The 20,733-nt window shown below is 37.0% G+C and overlaps 1 protein-coding gene across 2 annotated transcripts; it reads right to left on the bottom strand.

Annotated features, from left to right (window-relative positions):
* Positions 1 to 646: 646 nt before the first annotated feature.
* On the bottom strand, positions 647 to 17,507 carry LOC149821341 (oxysterol-binding protein-related protein 3C-like). 2 transcript variants are annotated; one of them, XM_089982221.1, is made up of 10 exons: positions 17,352 to 17,507; positions 16,065 to 16,158; positions 12,701 to 12,817; positions 12,518 to 12,602; positions 12,310 to 12,428; positions 11,993 to 12,114; positions 2,718 to 2,894; positions 2,300 to 2,444; positions 1,803 to 1,981; positions 647 to 1,069 (listed from the first exon to the last, which is right to left on the bottom strand). In XM_089982221.1, the coding sequence occupies exons 1-10, from the start codon at positions 17,438 to 17,440 to the stop codon at positions 826 to 828; spliced, it is 1,371 nt and encodes a 456-aa protein (XP_089838347.1). In that variant the 5' UTR covers positions 17,441 to 17,507; the 3' UTR covers positions 647 to 825. The 2 variants fall into 2 exon arrangements, with proteins under 2 accessions (XP_089838347.1, XP_089838348.1); XM_089982222.1 differs by having other exon boundaries at positions 12,518 to 12,590; positions 17,352 to 17,506.
* Between the last annotated feature and the right edge of the window lie 3,226 nt (positions 17,508 to 20,733).

Below are 20,733 nucleotides of genomic sequence, written 5' to 3'. Positions count from 1 at the left end.
CAATAGAATTAAACTTTATTACTAAGACTGTAATGGAAATGAATCATGCAGGGTACCATTTCTTCTTGTGATGGTCAACTGTTCTTTCATACTGTATATACGTCCTACATTTATAAATGACCGTCTGGCATCTTAAATTTATTGCGTAGGTCCATCTTTCACCTACATTTAGATGTGAATTGTAGCTATTTGGCATTTAAGATTCAAATTGTTTTACATATCTAGCACACTTGCACATAATATCAAATTCCATTCCTTCAAGCCAACATGTAATAGATAGAATATGCAGACACAATGATCGCATTGAAGCCTATATGTTCCTCTCAGAAAGTTCTAGTAAACCAACAAAATTTCAAATCTAATTTGTTAAAGGCTTCAGATTTTTCTCATAATATGCTACTTACAGTTTAGAGAATAGAATCCCATCTTTGTAATTTTGCTCTTACATTTTAGAGAATAGAATCCCATCTCTGTGTAATTTTGCTCTTACATTTTAGACCACCATATTCAACTTTTTGATTTTTGGATTAAGGGTAGGAATCAAGAAGAGGAAATTTATTGCGTCCTTTTTTTGGGGGGGTGGAGGGGTGCGTGTCTGTGTGAGTATGGAGAAAGAGAGAGAGAGGGGGGGAGAGAGAGTTCCTAGTTACTACAACTGATTAATATATAAATAGGAATGAAATTTCATCCATATATTTTCCTCTCTAGCAATATAAGCATGGCCCAACTACCAATAAAAACCCAAAAAAAAAGGAAAAAAATAAGCACCCAAAGTAACGGAGAAAAAAATAAAAAAGAAACAAGATATACAAACAAATACATTGATCAAACAGGCAAATTACCATACTGCCATGGGTTAAACTCAATAGACTTCAGATCAACTTCAACACTACTACCTGAGCTCTTGATTGCATCACGATGTTCCGAGTATTTTCCATTGTATTGATAAAGTTCTAGTTCTTCCCAAGGTGTCTGAGTAACTTCCCCTGTTAGATTGAACCATCTGGGTACAAATTTGTCACCATTGGCCTCTCTGTACCTCTTTTCAGCTCTCTGCCTCTCTTCCAGACTAAAAGAGTAATAATAGCATAAATTATAAATCATGCACAAAAAACTGTCTTAACATATGATCCTAATCGAGAACAAGTAGATAACTCCGGGTTTGCACCCAGTGACAGATAAACTATCACCATATTTTGAAACATTATAGGAACATGAGCAATTGTAAAATTGCAATACATACAATGAAAGTTTAACAGATTGCAACTTGAAGGGAAAGACCCTTCACATTCCCATCAGTTACATAGACAGAGTATGTTGTGTAGCTGCCCATGATATAATGGCTACCTATACATTTGAAGAAACTGCATATGTGTTGCAAAAAAGAAGTCATCCTAGATCTTTGAAAGCATTGGATTTATATGAATGTGTAGTAAAATATGCTCAACCACATTGCATCTGAAACAGTAATATAAGACAGCAGAAGACAGCAAATGAATATGATTATGGAATTGGAAGCCCTAACATGTAAACCAGGAAAAAGAAAAGCACCAAGATTAAATCCTCGAGCTTTATTGCAGTTGGCCCAGAATTTTTTATGTGAATGGCATCCCAAACATCAAATAAAAGATACATTCATTGAGATGCAAATATTAAGTCATATAACATTGAATTCAGGGTATCTAGCATTGTGGAAATTAGAGAAAAATAACAGTGATCACCTGCTGCAATGCCAACTCAAGATTCTGGATCTATCTATTAGTAGTAAATTAATGACATCAACAACACACAAAGTAGTATACCTGCTCTTTTCGGAACCAGACTTTGATAAATCACCCATTTCAAGAGCATGGCGATCAGTGCGTAATCGAGAGTCTGACGCAAGCAAATTCTTAGGTGCAGTGTCAAAGCTATTAATTCTATGTGCAAAATACGTATACTGAAATTTATCATTCTCTGGAGCTGCTGCAACCCTCCATACCTATAACATATCATGAGCAAGAGGTCAGAAGTCCTCCCAGGTTCGAATATAGAGGTGAGTTGCAATGATCTAGCGACCTTAAGCAAAAGCATTAGCGCAATTAGTTAATTAATCACGTTATTTTGTAAAGCTTTATCCAAAAAATCTGATTTCACAGCTCATAACAAAGTGCACAAGTTCAAAGTGTCAGTTGTATGCACATGAACAGTGAGGTGCATGAAGAGGCCTTAACAGAGAGAAACAACCCATATCCTACCATGTAACATAGAAAAACGTTAAGCATGAGAAAACCAGACCAAAAATAAAGACGGAATTTACCTCTTTCAGTTCTGTGCCAGGAAGAGGTTCCCCTTCTAAGTCACAAAGCTGATAATTCATGGATTCATTCCATTTCCCAGTCATCAAAATTTTAGGTTCTTCCTGAGCATTATAGACATAGCCATCCACTTCATAACGACCAGCACTGCGACCAAATTCAGTTCTGGTAAGCCTCCAACAATGCAAACACCGATTAACAAAAGAGACAAAAAAGTGACAAAAACTAACAATGAACAATTAAGGCCTTCTTACTATGTTAATCCAACATGCTTCTACAAAGGTAATAGTCAAACATAGATATTGAAAAATCACCAAGGGACTCCCAACCACTAAAAGAAGTTTTTTCTGCAAAAGCTTTTCCATGTTGGCTTTTATTACTTAACATAGACTTCCACGAAGTACAAGAATTCAGTCATACCCAAACCAACCACATGGTTGAAAGTAGAGGACAGCTTTGTCCCCAGTGGTTAAATTTGTCATAATCATTTCCCCTGGTGAATCAACCCAAGTCCGCCCAAATATGAGATTGTTAACCTTGGTTGGAGGGGGCACCAGATCCAGAACGACACCAGCTTTTTTCAGAGTTACACGTGTCCTGCATGTATTACACAACGCATTAAAAGGCATTTATGAACATTATGTCCAAATTTTTTTCTTTTCTTGGGAACACACAGCAACATTTGGTATACAACTCATCACATAAAGGGGAAATAAAGCAAAGAGAAAAGACAATCTGAAATTGAGTCTATTTGTAAAGCATTTATTTGCAGTATTTAGGGCATAGGGCACACTTCAATTACTCAATACTGCATAGATGAAATAGAAATTGAAAGTATTTGCAACTTTTTGTTGCATCCTATGTAGTCAATGTTAAAATGTATTGTGTATATGCCATTTGTATTGTGTGTGTGTGTGTGTGTGTGTGTGTGTGTGTGTGTGTGTGCGTGTATATATATATATATATATATAGTTCACTCTTTATGTAAACTGAAATACCCATCAAGGGTATTTCAGTCATTTCATGTTGTAATAGGTGTCAGTCCACTAAGGACTGACCAGTTTCTCTATTTCAGTTTTTTGTTTTTTGTTTTCTTTTTGGTTTTGATGTAACAGCTGATTGGGAGCTTGCCCAACAGCTAGTTGGGCCAGTCCCTTTTTTGCTATTTATGCTTGTTGCCAAGCATATTTGAATAAAGATCTTTATTATTTTTATGTGTTCTTGCTCTCATTTGAGAGATCATGTATTTGGCCCTTAGTGGTCCTTTGTATTGGCTCATTAGAGGCTTTTGTACTTGTAAGTGCGCACATTTGTAGTCACTTTGTGGCATCGTATTTGTGCACTTGTTGTTTCTTTACCTCGGGAAGTGCACCATCAAACTTCAACACTTTTTCTTGCTTTCTTTTCTTCTTTCTTCTCATTCTTATCTCCATTCTTTCCTCCACTATGGCCGACAAAGAAATTGTAACGGTGGTTCTCATCAAATTTGATGGGGAAAACTACATGTTGATGGATCCATATTGGAACCATAACCAATTCTCATAAAATTGGTTATTGGAGCCGATGGTGGATCAAAGGAAGAAAGCTTTAAGGGGATTGAAAAAGAAAAGGCTATTATTGATTAAAAAAAACTATTAATTATGCAATGTAGGTCATGCCAAGTTCTTTCCCTCTTTATGGGTAGTATGCATGAGGAGCCTTGCTCCGATATTCTTCAATTTGAAATAGTCGATGAGGCTTAAGAATACGTTAAACAAACATATACCCAAAAAGATGATGTGGTGGTTCTCATCAAATCTGATGGAAAAAACTACATGTTGATGGATCCACATTGGAACCACAACCAATTCTCATAAAATTGGTTATTGGAGCCGATGGTGGATCAAAGGAAGAAAGCTTTAAGGGGATTGAAAAAGAAAAGGCTATTATTGATTAAAAAAAACTATTAATTATGCAAAGTAGGTCATGCCAAGTTCTTTCCCTCTTTATGGGTAGTATGCATGAGGAGCCTTGCTTCGATATTCTTGAATTTGAAATAGTCGATTAGGCTTAAGAATACGTTAAACAAACATATACCCAAAAAGATGCAGTGCACAAATGGGATCTCAAATTGCAAACAGGGTGATAAGACCATAAGGAAATACTATAGTACCCTCAAGAGGCTTTGGGATCAATTGGCTAAACTTGAGCCTAGAAAGGAGTCTCCAAATGATGCTCAAGAATGGAAAAATACAAGCAATAAACAATTGTTCCAATTTTTTAGAGGACTTAGACCCGAATTTGAACAAGTTTGAGTCAATATTATCGCTAGGGAAAATCCTCTTTCCTTACGTGAAATTTTGGCTCAAGTATGCATGGAAGAGACAAGACTTAAAATCTATGTCCGAATTTAAGGATACAAAGGATAATGTGTTGGCCATCTCAAGACCGGGAGTCAATACGAATGTTTATAAACCACCTCATTTTTCAAAGCCTTATAATGGGAAGCCTAGACATGATGACAACAAAAAAAGAACTATGTTGACTTGTCATAATTGTGGAGAACGGTCATATTAGGCAATTTTGTCCCAAGTTCAAAGGAAGAGAAGAAGAAAAAGGTGGCATTCGTGGGAGCGTCTCACGAAGAAAGAAATGAAACCTAGAAGGGATCAATTGGCTAAACTTAAGCCTAGAAGGGAGTCTCCAAATGATGTCGAAGAATGGAAGAAATACAAGCATGAAAAACAATTGTTCCGATTTTTTAGAGGACTTAGACCCGAATTTGAACAAGTTCGGGTTAATATTATCCATAGGGAAAATTTGCTTCCCTTACATGAAGTTTTGGCTCAAGTATGCATGGAGGAGACAAGACTTAAATCTATGTTTGAATCTAAGGAGACAAAGGATAATGTGTTAGCCATCTCAAAACCAAAAGCCAATACGAATGTTTATAAAAAACTCATTTTTCAAAGCCTTACAATAGGAAGCCTAGACATGATGACAACAAAAAAAAACTATGTTGACTTGTCATAATTGTAGAGAACCGGGTTATATTAGGCAATTTTGTCCCAAGTTCAAAGAAAGAAAGAAAAAAAAGTGGCATCTGTGAGAGCGTCTCTTCAAAATTCTCTATTCCAAAAGTTAGACTTGTCCAAAAACTAAATTTAAATCTTGTATGTTTCATAAATCATCAACCATGGGTGTAGTCTCTCCTTATACAAAAAATATATTATGCACGATCTTCAGTCCAAAATGCAGATTGAGAGGCCTCTACTACATGGATTGTCTTCTTCCAAAAAGCAATTTTTGTTATAATGTTCAAAAGGTAAATTTAGCTTTATGGCACCAAAGATTGGGACATCCTAGTTTATCAAAATTATCTCATGTATCTCGTTTAAACAAATTTTGTAATAAAAAATTCTAATGTAAGGATTGTATTGTTGGCAAAATGAAGGCTCTTTCCTTTCCAAAAAGAACATTTTTCTCTTCTAAACCATTTGAATTAGTGCACTCGAATATATAGGGATCTTCTCCTATTTTATCTAAAAGTGGTTTCCCTTATTATATAATATTTGTTGATGACTATAAAAGATACTCATGGATATATTTCCTTAGGCACAAAAATGAGGTTTTTGAGAACTTTAAAAAATACCATAATTTTATCAAAAATCAATTTGAGACCAAAATTTCTATCTTCTGCTCCAACACTAGAGGAGAATTTATGTCAAATGATTTCAAAACTTATTTTGAAAACAATGAAATTATTCATCAAAGATCATGTGCCTATACTTCTCAATAAAACAAATTAACTGAGAGAAAACATAGGTACATAATTGAAACTATTAGAACTCTTTTAATTGCAAAAGATGTTCCAAAACATTTTTGAGTTGAAGCGTGTTTGACATCTGTAAAGCTCATCAACTGACTTCCGTCATCTAAGCTTCAAAACATCTCTCATGAAAAACTTTTTAAAGTTCTCAAAAAGGGTTTAGATGTTTTGATTTCAAAAATAACAAACTATATATATTCAGGAATGTTTGCTTTCAAGAAAATAAAAGTTTTTTTCAAGATGTTCCTGAGAAAGACTGAGTATTCCTTTTCACTTGAATTATTGCATCAATGTAAGGGTAATTGTTCATACGAGAATGATAGAAATAAAGAGCCTAAACAAAGTCAGGATGGTGAAAACATTTAAATTGGAAGACCTAGTATAATTCAATATAAAAGACGTGACAATGATAGTCAACCAAATGCCTTAGAAAGATACTCTACCTTAGAAAATCAACAAACTGAAGTCGTCAGAAGATGAGATAGGACTTCTAGACCCCCTAATAGATTTGTTTCTTATGAATCCTTCTCACCTTAATATAGCGCTTGACTAGCTAGGTTTTTTACTTATTTTGAACCTACTACATGTAAACAAACAAAAGAATATCCCAAATGGGTAAAAGCTACAAATGAAGAATTAGGAGGACTCAAAAAATTCATAACTTTGGAGGTATCTGATTTGCCTAAAGGTAAGAAAATTATAGGTTGTAGATAAGTATATAAAGTTAAAACTAAGAGTGATCGGACCCTAGAAAGAAACAAAGTCCGATTAGTTGCTAAAGGGTATGCACAAGAATACGGAATAGACTAGGATGAGACATTTGCACCAGTAGCTAGGATGATTTCAGTTAAGACCCTTATTGTTGTTGTTGCTATTAAAGGTTGGCCTATATACCAAATGGATGTTAAAAATGTATTTTTAAATGAAGATTTAAAAGAAGAGGTTTATATGGATTCACTTCTTGGATATGAAGTCCCCTCTGGTAAGGTACTTCGATTGAGAAAAGTTCTTTATAATTTAAAACAGGCACCCAAAGCCTGGTACGATCGCTTTAGTTCTATTATGCTAAAGCTTGGTTTTATTAAGAAATTTGATACAAGGATCGTTATACTTATCCTTTGTATTGATGAAAAAAACAAATAGGGAGTAAAGGATATTAAATGTATCCTCAAAAAATATTTTGAAATGACTGATCTTGGATTTCTCAGGTTTTTTCTTAGAATTGAGGTTGCTTACTCTCCTAGAGGATACTTGTTTTCTCAAACCAAGTTTGCTAATGATATTATTGACAGGTCAAGCACTACTGATGAAAAGAAGGTGGACACACCTGAAGTTATTAATGTCAAGACGAAGATTAATGACGGGCCACCTCTAGATGATCTTACTCTATATCGCTAAATGATTGGTGCCTTGGCTTATTTAACAATTAATAGGTTTAATATTGCACATGCAGTTCATACTACTAGCCAATTCCAACATTCTCCCACCATAGTTCACGCAAGTGTTATGATGAGAATTATTAGATATTTATAAACCTCTACCTCTAGAGGTCTTTTGTTATCCTCATATTTCTCTCTTGAGTTGATTGCTTATTCTGACTCAGATTGAGGAGGTCTAAATGATCGACACTCAACTACTAGTTTTTGTATTTTTGTGGGTGATTCTCTTATGTTGTGGAAGTGCAAAAATAATAAAAAGTATCATTATCATCCACTGAGGCCGAGTACCGTGCAATGGCTACTACAACATCAGAGATTGTTTTGTTGCGAAGATTACTTGAAGACATGAGCGTGCATCTTCAGACACTGTCCAAACTATGTTGTGATAACAAGACTGCAATATACATAGCTGGCAACTATTACATTTAATAAAAGAACCAAACATATAGAAATGGATTGTCACTATGTGCGTGAAGAATTTCTCAAGCAGATCATCACCCTACCTTATGTTACTTTTGAGTATCAAGTAGCAGACTTTTTCACCAAGGCACTTCCGTCACCTCGATTTTATTTTATTCTTGACAAACTTTTGGTGATCACACCGTAAGTTTGAGGGGGGTGTTAAAATGTATTGTGTATATGTCATTTTATTTTGTATATATATAGTTCATTGTGTATGTAAACTGAAATACCCAGTATTTTAGTCATTTCATGTTGTAATAGGTGTCAATCCACTAGAGACTCATGAGTTTTTCTATTTCAGTTTTTTTTTTCTTTTTTGTTTTTATGTAACAGCTGATTGGGAGTTGGTCCAACTAGCTGCCCTAACGGCCTATATAAAGGCACTCCCTCTCTTGTATTATTTATGCTTGTTGCCAAGCATATGTAAATAAAGATCTTTATTATTTTTATGTGCTCCTGCTCTCTTTCGAGAGATTGTGTATTTGGCCCATTAGAAGCTTTTGTACTTGTGAGTGTGAACCTTTGTAGCCATTTTGTGGCATCATATTTGTGCACTTGTTGTTTCATTACATTCAAAAGCCCCAACTAAGCACCGACTAGTCCGCCTAGTCCGTCAGGCATAAGTAAAATGCCTAGTCTTCACAATTCATAGGTGGGTACCTTAAAAGGTACCAATTTTGCCGACTAAGATGCTTAAGCTGCCTCCGTCTAAGCACAAGGGCAGTTTAGTCATTTATTATTCTTATATATTGTTATTTTTTTGTATATATATATAATTATATATGTGTGTGTGTGTGTGTGTGATTTGTTATGTGAAATCATGAAAACATGCTTAGCTATTATATATATATATGTGTGTGTGTGTGTGTGTGTGTGTTACTTTGCTTTTGGGATTTTTTTCCGTGAAACATTGAAAGCATGCACAGTTAATTTTAATTGATTATGTTTTTTTATATATGTGTGTTTGTTTCTGATGAATTTTTCTATAAAATCCTGAAAGCATGTTTAGTATTATGAATTATGTAATATGTTATTTATATGTGTACGTGTTATTGTGCTTCTATGAAAAGTTGAAAGCATATTTTGTTGATTATATTGAATATGTAATGAATAATTGAAATGTATATACATATGTTTGTGTATGTATATTCTGGTTATGTATATTAATATATTTTGTGAAAGCATGTGTAATTTTGTATTTGTGTAATGAAAACATCTTATTAGTAAAAGAATTAAATATATTTTTATGTACTTTTTTATATTTTAATTGAGGTATTGACTAGACGGACTAGTCCCGACTAGTCCTTGACTAGTCTTTTTAGGGGTCTAGTGACTAGGCACCACCTAGCACTTTTGACTACATAGGTTGCATCACAAAAACAGTATCATAGTTTCATTGCTACAACAAAGAAGCACCAAATGGCATCAGGAGAAAACAAGTCACACAGTAACAATTAGATGCATGTCTAGTACCTAATTGAATGTATTTACAAGAACTGCACCAGATTCCTTAACTCCTAAAAACTAAGTTATGTTACTTTATGAATAATCATCTGGCCCAGAGAAACTAAAGCATACAGTGACACCTCATCGACACAGCCAACCCCATAGCAGGCATGGTCATCTATGTTTCTCTTTTTTTCTTATGAAGTCGGTTCTTCTCTAAATTGTGATGGACATGTAACATGACCACAGTTGGATTATAGAAACTTGCCAATATGGAATAACAATTTAGAGAGAGATACATGTATGTGTGTAAATGTGCATGAGTTGTATATCAGGTTTCGCTAAATCTAGGCAATCATAAAAATCAAGAAAAAAGAACGGAAAAGAGCAGCTGCTGGTTGTTTCAAGAAGCACTCATGTGCAAGTCAATTGCATAGCTGAAGGGTGCTTTGAAAGTGAGAAATTGAATGGTGGATCTTTAGCAATAGAGCCTAAAAGAAGAAGGTATCTAAAGTGATGAATCTCACAAGAACCCAGAAAACCAAAACCATGCAACTAATTGAGGAAGTTCATATAATATGGACTTAATATAAGGAGCCAACCTCACTTCACTCCTGTTATCCCTCATCAGTGGAACTGTTGGTACACCATTCTCCCATCAAGCCATTTGGAGTTAAGAACCATCTCCTGGCGCTAGAACTTTTGCTTGTTTGCTTTCATTATCATAAAACTTTCCTAGTAGACAACATACAGAACACAAGGACCCATTCGGCAGGTCATTCTGTGGTTTGATACAAAATGAAATGGTATTACATGTTTCTATATATTACCCTTTGACAACTCCTCGGCTATGTCACATGGGTGCGGGTGCGGGTGCGACACGGGTGCGGCGCAATTTCAAAAAATGCGGACACGGGGACTCAGCTATATATATATATATATATATAACAATAAATTAACACATAAAGATTGTAAATTTTAAAGCAAAAATTAAAAAGTAATTCTTAACACAAACTTACCAAAATATAACACATAAAGAAGCTTGTGACTCACCTTGCCCGACTGACAGGCCGAGCCTAGCCTTGCCCGCCGGACAGAAGGGAAACGAGGAGGGGCCGAGCCCCTCTTCTGTGAATCGGAGGCACAGGGAGGGGCTAAGCCCCTCTTCTGCGAGCAGAGAGTGCAAGGAGGGGGTGTTGCCGGAAAATAAGAACGAGGCAGGGGCGAAGCACCCTGCCTCATTCTTTTTTTCCGACAGGGGGCGGAGGCCCCTGCCATACTTTATTTTCCGGCAGAGGCTCCCCCCCTGCCGAAAAAAAAAGAACGAGGCAGGGGGCTCCGCCACCTACCGGAAAATAAGGAGGAATGGGGAGCCCCTTGTCGGACGAAGAGGAGAGAGTGGGAATGAGGGGCATACCTGTTGACAGAGGAAAGGGGGAGACGGTGGTTGGCGTCGCCTGCGGCTACCGTCGCCGGAGTTTGGATCGCCGGCGCGAGTGTAGGAGGAAGCTGCAGGGGCTAGGAGGGGAGGCAAAATCGACAGGGTAAGCCACTCCCCCTGTCGTAAACCCCTTTTAGGGTTCGGCCCTGACGATGCAGATGAAGTTTGGATCTTGTTCGGGTCCGAATCCGGACCCAATCTGGATCCAAAACATATTTCAAAACGGACATTTATAAACTCGGTCAAAGTTGACCGAGTCTATAAAGTGGACGAACTCGGCCCAGGTGTGTTGATTGAGTCTGACACCTGTTGACCGAGTATTGGCCCGTGTCCGAAGTTGCACCCGTGTCAGGGCGTGTCGACGCGGATGCGTCGCCTCCCTAGCCGAGTCCGGGTGACTTAACTCCTCGGCCTTGCTTAGCTAGGGAAAGCCTTGCATTGAAGGACCATCAAACAATAGGGAGATCATTCTAGGTAATTGCATAAAACCTAGAAAAAGAATTGCTAACTTATATGGCCTCAACAGATAATTACCACATGAGGGCCATGTATAAGAGACTTGGATTGTGAAATCCTATGTATGGACAAGTACAAAGAAGCCGATTAGCTGTTACAGCCAAGGAACTAAAAAGCTTCTGGACCATTCAACACCCACCTGCACATTCAGAAGCAGCATAGAGCATGCAAAGTACTAATCAGTGGGTGCAAAACAGTGAGGCAAGATGTGGATTAGGAAGAAACTTAATTCCAGGAGATTTGGGGACCCCAGCAGCTGGTCACTGCCCAACAAAACTCCATACTTCAGCAAGCATTGGATGGCTGGCTTAGAGTTATCACAGGTAGGCTCCTGATGAGTGTAACAGGATGCTTTCCCCCATTAACTACATTAACCTCCCCTTGTACTTTTTCATTTCTTCTTACACTCCTGAGGCAAACATGTAGTCCTGACCCTCTACCTTGATTGTAGACATTCTTTTTTTATCAAAAAAGTTATGACAACCACAAATTGCAACGGAATAGAAAATCAGTAACACTTAAAAATGCACCTATGGATAGGCAGATTAATTTTATAGAGAATAATTAAGTATATAGATATTACCTTCCAACAGGGTAAACATCTAGTGAGTTCCCCAGAAATTTTGTCTTTAACTTGGATGTTATTTCATATATAAAATGTTCATTTTCAGCATGGGCAGCACTCATGGGAGGATGATGACTTACCTGTTCAACAACATATGCAGATATTTCAGAATATTTGAAGCATAGAGACATTATATAACCAAAATGACATAACAAATGAGTGTTAAGTTGCCAAACATAACTTGAAAAACTACTATGAACTTGTTATATGGAACAAAGGAACAGAACACAAGGAAGCTAGGAAAGAGGAAAACAAAGAGAATACTAATTCCAGACCTGCTCGGATATGAATGTAATTCCACCATGATTAACCATTTCATAAGTCTCTCCAAGGATGGGATTGAAAGGTTTCCATGTTCGTTGGTACGCAAAGTACACAGAAATTGCCCATGATGCTGAAACAATCATGAGTATGTCCACAACAGTAAGTGACGTTCAAAAAAAGGAACAAAAAGCAAAGGAAAACTTAGAGAAACATCCTTACAAGCATAGACCAGCCGCATGTAAGGGTCCTCACATTCATCTGCCTGATCTAACAAGCTGGAATACTCCATTAACTGCATAAACCACTTACAGTTAAAAAAAATCAAAAATGAAATTAATAACAAAAAATTACACATCTGTGAAATATAGATAACATCCAGTTCAAAACCAGAACAGTATTCACCTCTGCCATTTTTTGAATCATGGTCATTGGCTCAAAGATGATAACAGGAAGTGTTACCATTGATGTAACATCTGAACCAATATACTTGTGCATCATCTTCCAATAGCTATCCCGATCCTACAAAACAACTTTTCACTTAACTGCTATAAGGCTTATATGAAACAGAAAGAGCCTCGCAGAAATCCTCTAAAAGGTGAAATAATTGATGCTAAATTACAAAAAAAAAAAAATTGCTTAAGAAAATAAAACCAGCAACAACAATGTCTAGAACAATAATTAGGACTGTGTGTGTCCTTATTAGAACAGATATGAAAGCAAAAGAAACATATTCTGTGCAATATCAAAATACAAAAACATGCAGTCAAACACTAAAAACTGCTCAATTAAAAAAAGCTAGATGAAACAGTATGAAGTCAATTTTGGCTGTAACCAAAAAGATTGTTAGCTCCTCAGTCAGGTGCTCAGGTTAGATCCTTGTTTCTTCATGCTTTAAATACCATCCTAAGTTTCATTTATAGGTTCATGTAAGGGAAGAAGAGTGGAGCCACACGCATGGAAACATGGCAATCTGGATTCAATAGTCTAACTCAGCAATAATGTCAAATGGAGTAGCTGCAAACAGAGTATGGACTTAAGGTCTCATATTTCATATTCCATTGTACTGATGTCTAGGACAGTTTGCAGATGCATCAGTTCCACCACAGACAGACCAAAAAAAACTTACAGACTTAATACCAACAGATAATCAGAGAGGTAATTCATTAATTTACCATCATCTAATTAAGCAGTTAGCTATTTGTGAGGCTTACATCTCACAAGGTTTTGCCTTGACTATTGAAAAAATATGATAATTTGACTCAGTTCAATCCTTTTTTCACAGTAAGCATGGTGAACAACCCAACCACACCCCGTCAGAAAAAGGGAAAAAAACCCACAAAAGAGATGTGCTTTTCTTTAACTTACCATGATAGAAGCACAAGTTACATAACTAATGAACCAAACAAACAATTCATAGCATCTCTTTCAAATGTCCAATTATTGTAACATGTACTCCATTACTGGAAAACCTAGTTCTGGTCCTACAACAATCATGGCTAACAACGCCTCATAATGAACGCTATATTGATGGTTTGAAAAGAAGCACTGGATCTATGTGGAATGTGGTTGTTAATAAGTTAATAACCTACGTCACCTGGGTACGGGTGGGGGTATGGAGGGAATGACATGGCAATTCCAAAAAATGTGGGTATGGGGACACGGCTATATATATATTATATTTAAAATATATATTATATACTGAAAATATAAAGTTATAAAATAAAAATATAATTATATTTTATAAATTGAATACAAACTTGTATGTACCGAGGGTAAAATGGTGTGTCTAGGCATAGATGCGTGTTGGCACGGGGACATGCATGTTGACACGGGTACGAAGGGAAAAATGAAGTGTCTGTGTGACATAGTTAATAACTCAGCCAAGTAACCATGCCCACATTAAGATTGAACCCAAGAAGAAGCCTCAGGGGTTTAAAAACAAATGATTAAGGCATGTTTGTTTTGGTCACAGGTGAGGAATTAGAAACTTGAGAAAATAGAAGCTGATAGAGTAGAAGCTGAGAAAGTAGATAACAAGGTTGACATTGTGATCTACTTTCACAAGTTTCAAGGAAAAAAGAGGCAAAAACAATCACAGCTGGCAATCAAAATCACTACTACTTTTTCATGTTCCACTCAAGGTTTTAAAACCCGTGACTCGGAACTCGACTCGTTCTTTATTGACTCGTGACTCGGCGGGTCAACTCGGTGACTCGGACCGGGTTTTGTTAACTTTTGATTTTAAAAGAAAAACAATATATAAATTGCCAGTCCATGGGAAAGATGTATTATTCAGTACAAGAGTGATTCATCACGCCAACACCTTCATAGCCCTTGGGAACTACATGATCCCAATGGCACTGGTATCCTGTGTGATTATGGATTGCAATCACTTGGATCATGCAATATACAGAGAATGGCAGGTTGAGTTAAGAGATTCATTATTTTGGACAAACAAAGAACACATAATGGAGTTGGACAGATTTTCTGCACCATGCATCACCTTGAAAGAATTCAAACAGCTATTAGCAGCTCGAAAGAAGATAGAATAAAATTTTCAATGCCTAAGATTAGAGGTTAGGAAAAGTGAAATTGTTGCAGGCCTTAGATTCATGATGCCCAGCTCTTAAATAAAAAAGATTCCAATTAGACAAAGGGCAGAAACAGAGACAGATGATGTTGGTAAAATGGCCCAGAAGCTGCACCAAATGCTACAGACTGGGGAAAAGTATCACTGTATAAGATAAACTATCATTTACAAGAACATAAAGTGGAAAACTAGAAGTTGCCTTTGACCTCTAGTGGTCCACGAAAGGGTGGTGATGGGGCAATGTTAGTTATAGAGGCAGAGTTTTTTTATGAAGTTGTATCATCATGTATGTAAAGTAATATGTGATATTCAGATAAGGAATCCTTAGGTCCTAACTCTCCAATCTCCATGTGTCTTGAAAGAAATCCCTGCTTTTAGATGCATAGAATTCTTTGTTAATTGGGTTTATAGACTAGAATGCTTTGTTGTTTGATTTATATACTATAACAGTTATTTGTTCAAAAAGATCTTTCCTGACAGTCCATGGGAAAGATATATTATTCAGTACAAAAGTGAATATGTGTGTGTGAAATACCCAAAAAATCAAATTTCAAACATCCCAGAACTCGCCCGGGTCAAGCCGAGTCAGCAGCCAAGTTTTCGCAGCCCGAGTTAAGCTTGCCAGGTTGACTCGCTGGAGGGCCGAGCCGAGTCACCGAGTTGACTCGGCGAGTTTTAAAACACTGGTTCCACTAACCTTGAGAAAGTATGCTGATAGTGATTTACAATCACAAAAACCAGGCCCAACAAAGCAATCCAAATAAATAAAAGAAAAAAAAGGAAAGAAAATGAGCATAAATCATACTCAAAGCGCAACATGTAGCTAGATAAAGCAAATAAATCAGATCAAATTGTTGACTTGTTTTTGTTCTTATTGGGAAAAAAGTTGAGAGCTACGACATTTTTGTGAAGCAGAGGCTGAAAGTTTCGACATTTCCGTTGCTTGTTCAACATTGTTGTGAAGCAACCGGTTACAACATGTAAAACAGAAGAAAGTCATAAGCACACATAAAAAAGGCAATAATAAAGCAAATGCTACTAAACACATAGGGAAGCACTAGGTTTCTAGATGGCAATATGGTAACAGTCACAAAGAACCTTTATAGAGAAACATGGTCATAAACAGTCTGTCGTCACTGGATGGGGATAAAAATCATAATAGAAAGAATAAAGCACCTCTTGTTTCCATCTCCCTCTCTGAGCTTCCTCCTCTGCATCTTCTGTACCGCCTTCAGGATTTATAACTTCTAGACCTTCGTACCCAACCAACCTAATGAGGAAAACAAATTTGTGTATTTATAAGTTATTGTTCAAAAAAAAAAAGGAACACACATTTCCATGTTCAAGAATAAGACGATAACTGTGCTACTGATACTATTAGAAGAAACAATTGATCAGGTCAGTGAATGAAAGAACGATATAGAAAAGCTAAAATTCCCCACAGGTTACACAACATAAAATCACCATACATTCCCTAACATGAATTTCGTGATGCTGCTAAAGTGATCTGAAGTCTGAACCATGCCCTTAGCTTATAAAAGACATCCTCACGTGTATGGTTTGCCACCACAATAGTGCAAGGAAGAAAAATAGATATTGAGAAGGAAGTTCGGCAGATGTAAGCTGTAATTCAAGCAAAATGTTGGAAGTGAAAACTCAACCGGGGTCACAATGCCAGACTGCAGTAAACAAATTACCGCCTGCTTGGTGCACAATTCAGGGAACGTTACAGCCAAGTAACTCCGAGATTCTTTAAATGTAACGATTCGGAAAAGATGGGGCAAATCTAGAGACAAAAACAATCCCATCATGGCATTCACAGTGGAAGGCTAGCGCACCAACCGAAGTTTTATCCAGTAGACTCCGTGTCATATGTCACTGTACATCCACTCCACTTCTCGAAGAAGGGTTCGGAGGGCGACTAACAGATCCGAACACAAACTAACGATCAAAATATGGGGTACTCGCTACAGATCAACTGAACTCGAGTTCTCTAACTAAAGCTCAAGCTCCGCTTCTCGAAGAAGGGTTCGGAGGGCGACTAACAGATCCGAACACAAACTAACGATCAAAATATGGGGTACTCGCTACAGATCAACTGAACTCGAGTTCTCTAACTAAAGCTCAAGCTCCGCATAGCTTTAAAGCTCCAAAAAATCCAAAACCTACAAACTAATTCGAACAGACTCTAGCGCAAATAATTAGCATTTAAGGTCTAACCGTCTCAAATAGGAGCATAGATCATCCAAGGTGCCGAAATGGTACATAATTTCCACCAAGACACTACCAGAACCACCGAACCCACGAAATCCGACGTTCTAAACAATGCGATCACCGATCTCAAACTTTTCTAGCACCTCTAGATCAAGCAAAAACCCGCCACGAGGTAAAGACGCACACAGGTCTTGCAATTCAAACACCGATCAATTCCAGAGAGAGAGAGAGAGGACTCTGAGTATGTACCCGTTGACGGATTTGTGCATCGCGTTGCCGAAATTGGAAAGGCTAGACGCGATCGACGAGAAGAAACCCTTCTGCTCCTTCGGCGCCATCCCGATCGGGAAACCTAGATCAACGACGACGACGACGATCGAGAGAGCGAGCGAGCGCGAGAGAGAGAGAGAGAGAGAGGCGTTCTCGAGAAGACACCCGCGAGAGGAAATATCGCGGAACCGAATGGGGTCGAGGGATACTTATAGAGGGAGAAAGTGCGAGGAGAGAAATGGAGAGAAAGAGGGGCGTTTGGCGCTTTGGGAATTTTCTTCTCATATTAAAGCGATGACGAAAAGCTGGCGTTTTCTTCGTTTTATGGTTGGCTGGATCACGTTGGCCAAGTGGCTTGATTTGTGGACCTTGGTACAACACGGACGACTCGGACCTGGTCCGTCTGCTTTGGTCTACATGGGTCGGGTCAATATTGAATCTCCAACACGCCTCTGGTCTACGATCCGGGCTTGTTCTACTCGGTCTCAGGTTCGGGTTTGGAGTTTGCTTGTAGACTTGGGATCAGACTTATGAACCTGAGACACGTCTTTCTTGTGCAAAGAACACGAACACAACGGACTCATCCAAACTTATGAAATAGGCTCAGCAAGTTGAACCCAAACAATGGGTGTTTGGCTATATATATATATATATATATATATATATATATATATATATATATATATATATATATATATATATATATATATATATATATATATATATATATATATAGAGAGAGAGAGAGAGAGAGAGAGAGAGAGTATGAGAACTGGAAATATGATAACTAATGTGTGAACCTTAATTTTCATGGATTTTTTTGTTCTTTTCTCTTGAATCAAACAATAATGTACATGATTGATTTTATAAGAACCCGCTCTTGAGTCATCCGATTTGATGCATAAATGATATTTTTAAGGCTTTAAAATCAATGGCTCATAATCTTCATAAATATCAAACATTCAAAAAAATACTTTTTTTATAGAAAATACAATATCCTAGCAAATTTACCATGCCAAACACATCCACATGGTTGGATTTACAAAAAAAGTATTGAAAATGCCCATATTTCTAGTTCTCATATTTCAGTTTTCATATGAGAAGAGAGAAATGTGTATGTGAACAATTAATAACAACGCAATAGATAGCAAGTTTTCTAGCCATTGGATCTTAATAAGATCCAATGGCTAGAAATCCCCCTGCTAAGGCTCAATCAAAGTTAGGGATTCAACTCATTTTTCTCCTCTCACTACAAGAAAAATGCGCATTAGTGACGGACGCTATCTGTCACAAATTTCATCGTCAATGTGTTTAGCGACGGATAGCGTCCGTTGCATAATCGTAGTCGCTAAATTGTGACAGAATTTATTTGTCGCTAATTAGCGACGATTTATTTTTATCGCTAATCCGTCGCTAACTTGTCGTCGGCAAGTTAGCGACGGATTAAAGTCCGTCGCAAACCATCGTCTGATTGAAATTGGTGATAGCTTGGCGACGAAAATAATTTGTCACCAATCCGTCGCTAATTTAAAAAAAAATAAAATAAAAGTTTTGAATTATGAAACTCGAGAAAAAAAAATTTTAATACAATTCATATAACCTGCTTATAAAAAACAAAATATATATACAGGTGAAACAAAATTAACACAGGTTCTAAGTTAAACAATCAAATACAGTCTTTGCCAAGTTATAATTAATTACAAGTACGTCAAACAAATTAAATACATGAAACTAATCGTCGTCAAGATTCGGGGCATCATCCTCTTCATTTTCTCTATCTCCCCTCCCTCCATACCTCTGTCAGCTCCTCTACGTTGATCATCTCCAGCATCCTACAAGAGAACCAAACTGTTAATATTTATAAACAAAATGCCCATATGTGTTATAAAACAGTAAAAAACTTGCATATTAATTCAATCATGCTTATATGTGTTCTAAGGCAGAGGCAGTCAAAAAACTTTATATGTGAATCTATCATGCTCATATGTGTTCTAAGGCAGTAAAAAAACTTTATGTGTGATTCTATCATGCTCATATGTGTTCTAAGGCAGTCAAAAAACTTTATATGTGATTCTATCATGCTCATATGTGTTCTAAGGCAGTCAAAAAGATTGTTTGTATGTGTTCTAAGGTTGAAATCTAACAACATAAAATAAATGACATAAATCTTTATACCTGACGGGCACCGGAGCTCATGTTGAATACAGACAAAGTTCTCCTGTCCTGAAAAAAGTTGCATAACTCATTACGAATAATGTAGGAAATGAATCTATTTAAAAAGTATTACATTTTGTCCTTAAGACACTGACAGACACCATCCCAAGACATAGCAGGGTCAATCAGACATTGGGAGTTGATGCTGGCGGGAGAAGTCTGAGAGTCATGGCTGCAAGAGGCAATGACTGGTGTGGTGTTCATGTTACTCACAAACCCGAACACACGACCCTTTTTGGGTTCATCGGTTGCAGTCACGCATGTTGCAGGATCGAAAGGCGGATGCTGAGTGGAGTCATCACCATATCGCTATACCATTTGTTGCTCGTATGACTCCTACAAAGTAATAATTAGAATATGAATTAATAATTAAGAATTACAATGTTTATGATAACGTAATTCCTAGTAACTTGTATATTACAATGTTTATTAATACAATAAATATATACTGATGTCGCTCTCGCCTTCTCTTATACAAATTCTCCCGTGCTCTTACGTTTATGTGTTTTAACAAACACATCCTTGTAAGGCACAATGTCTCTTTTTTCTGCTTCCTGTAATGTTAAATGATAAAAAATCGATTAATAAGTATGTAAAAATACTTACAAATTTGACAATATATATATATATATATTGATGACTTACCATTTTCTTCTGGTGGCTCTCAAAAGTCCTAGATCCACCTGTGTGTATTTAGGCATCGGGCATCTTCGCTCGGTTTTGTGCAGCCTTTGTTGATCGATTTCGAAATTCATCGCTCGCCCACTTGTCGTACATGCCCTCCCAGTAATCTCTCCTGATAGTAGAAGGCTCATGGTCCTTCCATTGTAGTGGATCATCTATCCCACCAGCTGTTTTTTTGTTGCAGTCTTCATATTGTGCAGCATGTCGATAAATCTATTGCCAGTCACCTTCTGTCATACTACCCTCGCGTCTTTCTCCTTGTTTGCAGTCACGAAGCAATGGGAAGCCTACAAATAGTTTCAGAAAGTTAGCACACATGAGTATAACAAAAAATTAAATATGAATCACAATAGTTATGATAAATGATTGCATACCATGAATAAGGATATTAAACTGTCCAGCACCTCCCTCAGGTACTATTTCCATTGTGCGACCGGTCCTAAAAGATGTTTCAGTAGTGACT

The sequence above is a fragment of the Nuphar pumila genome, chromosome 12 (assembly GCF_984573655.1).
Source record: "Nuphar pumila chromosome 12, dmNupPumi1.hap1.1, whole genome shotgun sequence".
Lineage (NCBI taxonomy): Eukaryota > Viridiplantae > Streptophyta > Magnoliopsida > Nymphaeales > Nymphaeaceae > Nuphar > Nuphar pumila.
The sequence above is the reverse complement of the archived record's forward strand: the minus strand, read 5'-3'. Positions and strand labels throughout refer to the sequence as shown.

Coding starts and splice junctions, on each gene's coding strand:
- LOC149821341 (XM_089982221.1), bottom strand. CDS start 17,440: ATGGCGCCGAAGGAGCAGAAGGGTTTCTTCTCGTCGATCGCGTCTAGC. Junction 16,159..17,351: donor ATGCACAAATCCGTCAACGG/GTACATACTCAG, acceptor TTTCCTCATTAG/GTTGGTTGGGTACGAAGGTC. Junction 12,115..12,309: donor TTACATTCATATCCGAGCAG/GTCTGGAATTAG, acceptor GTTGTTGAACAG/GTAAGTCATCATCCTCCCAT.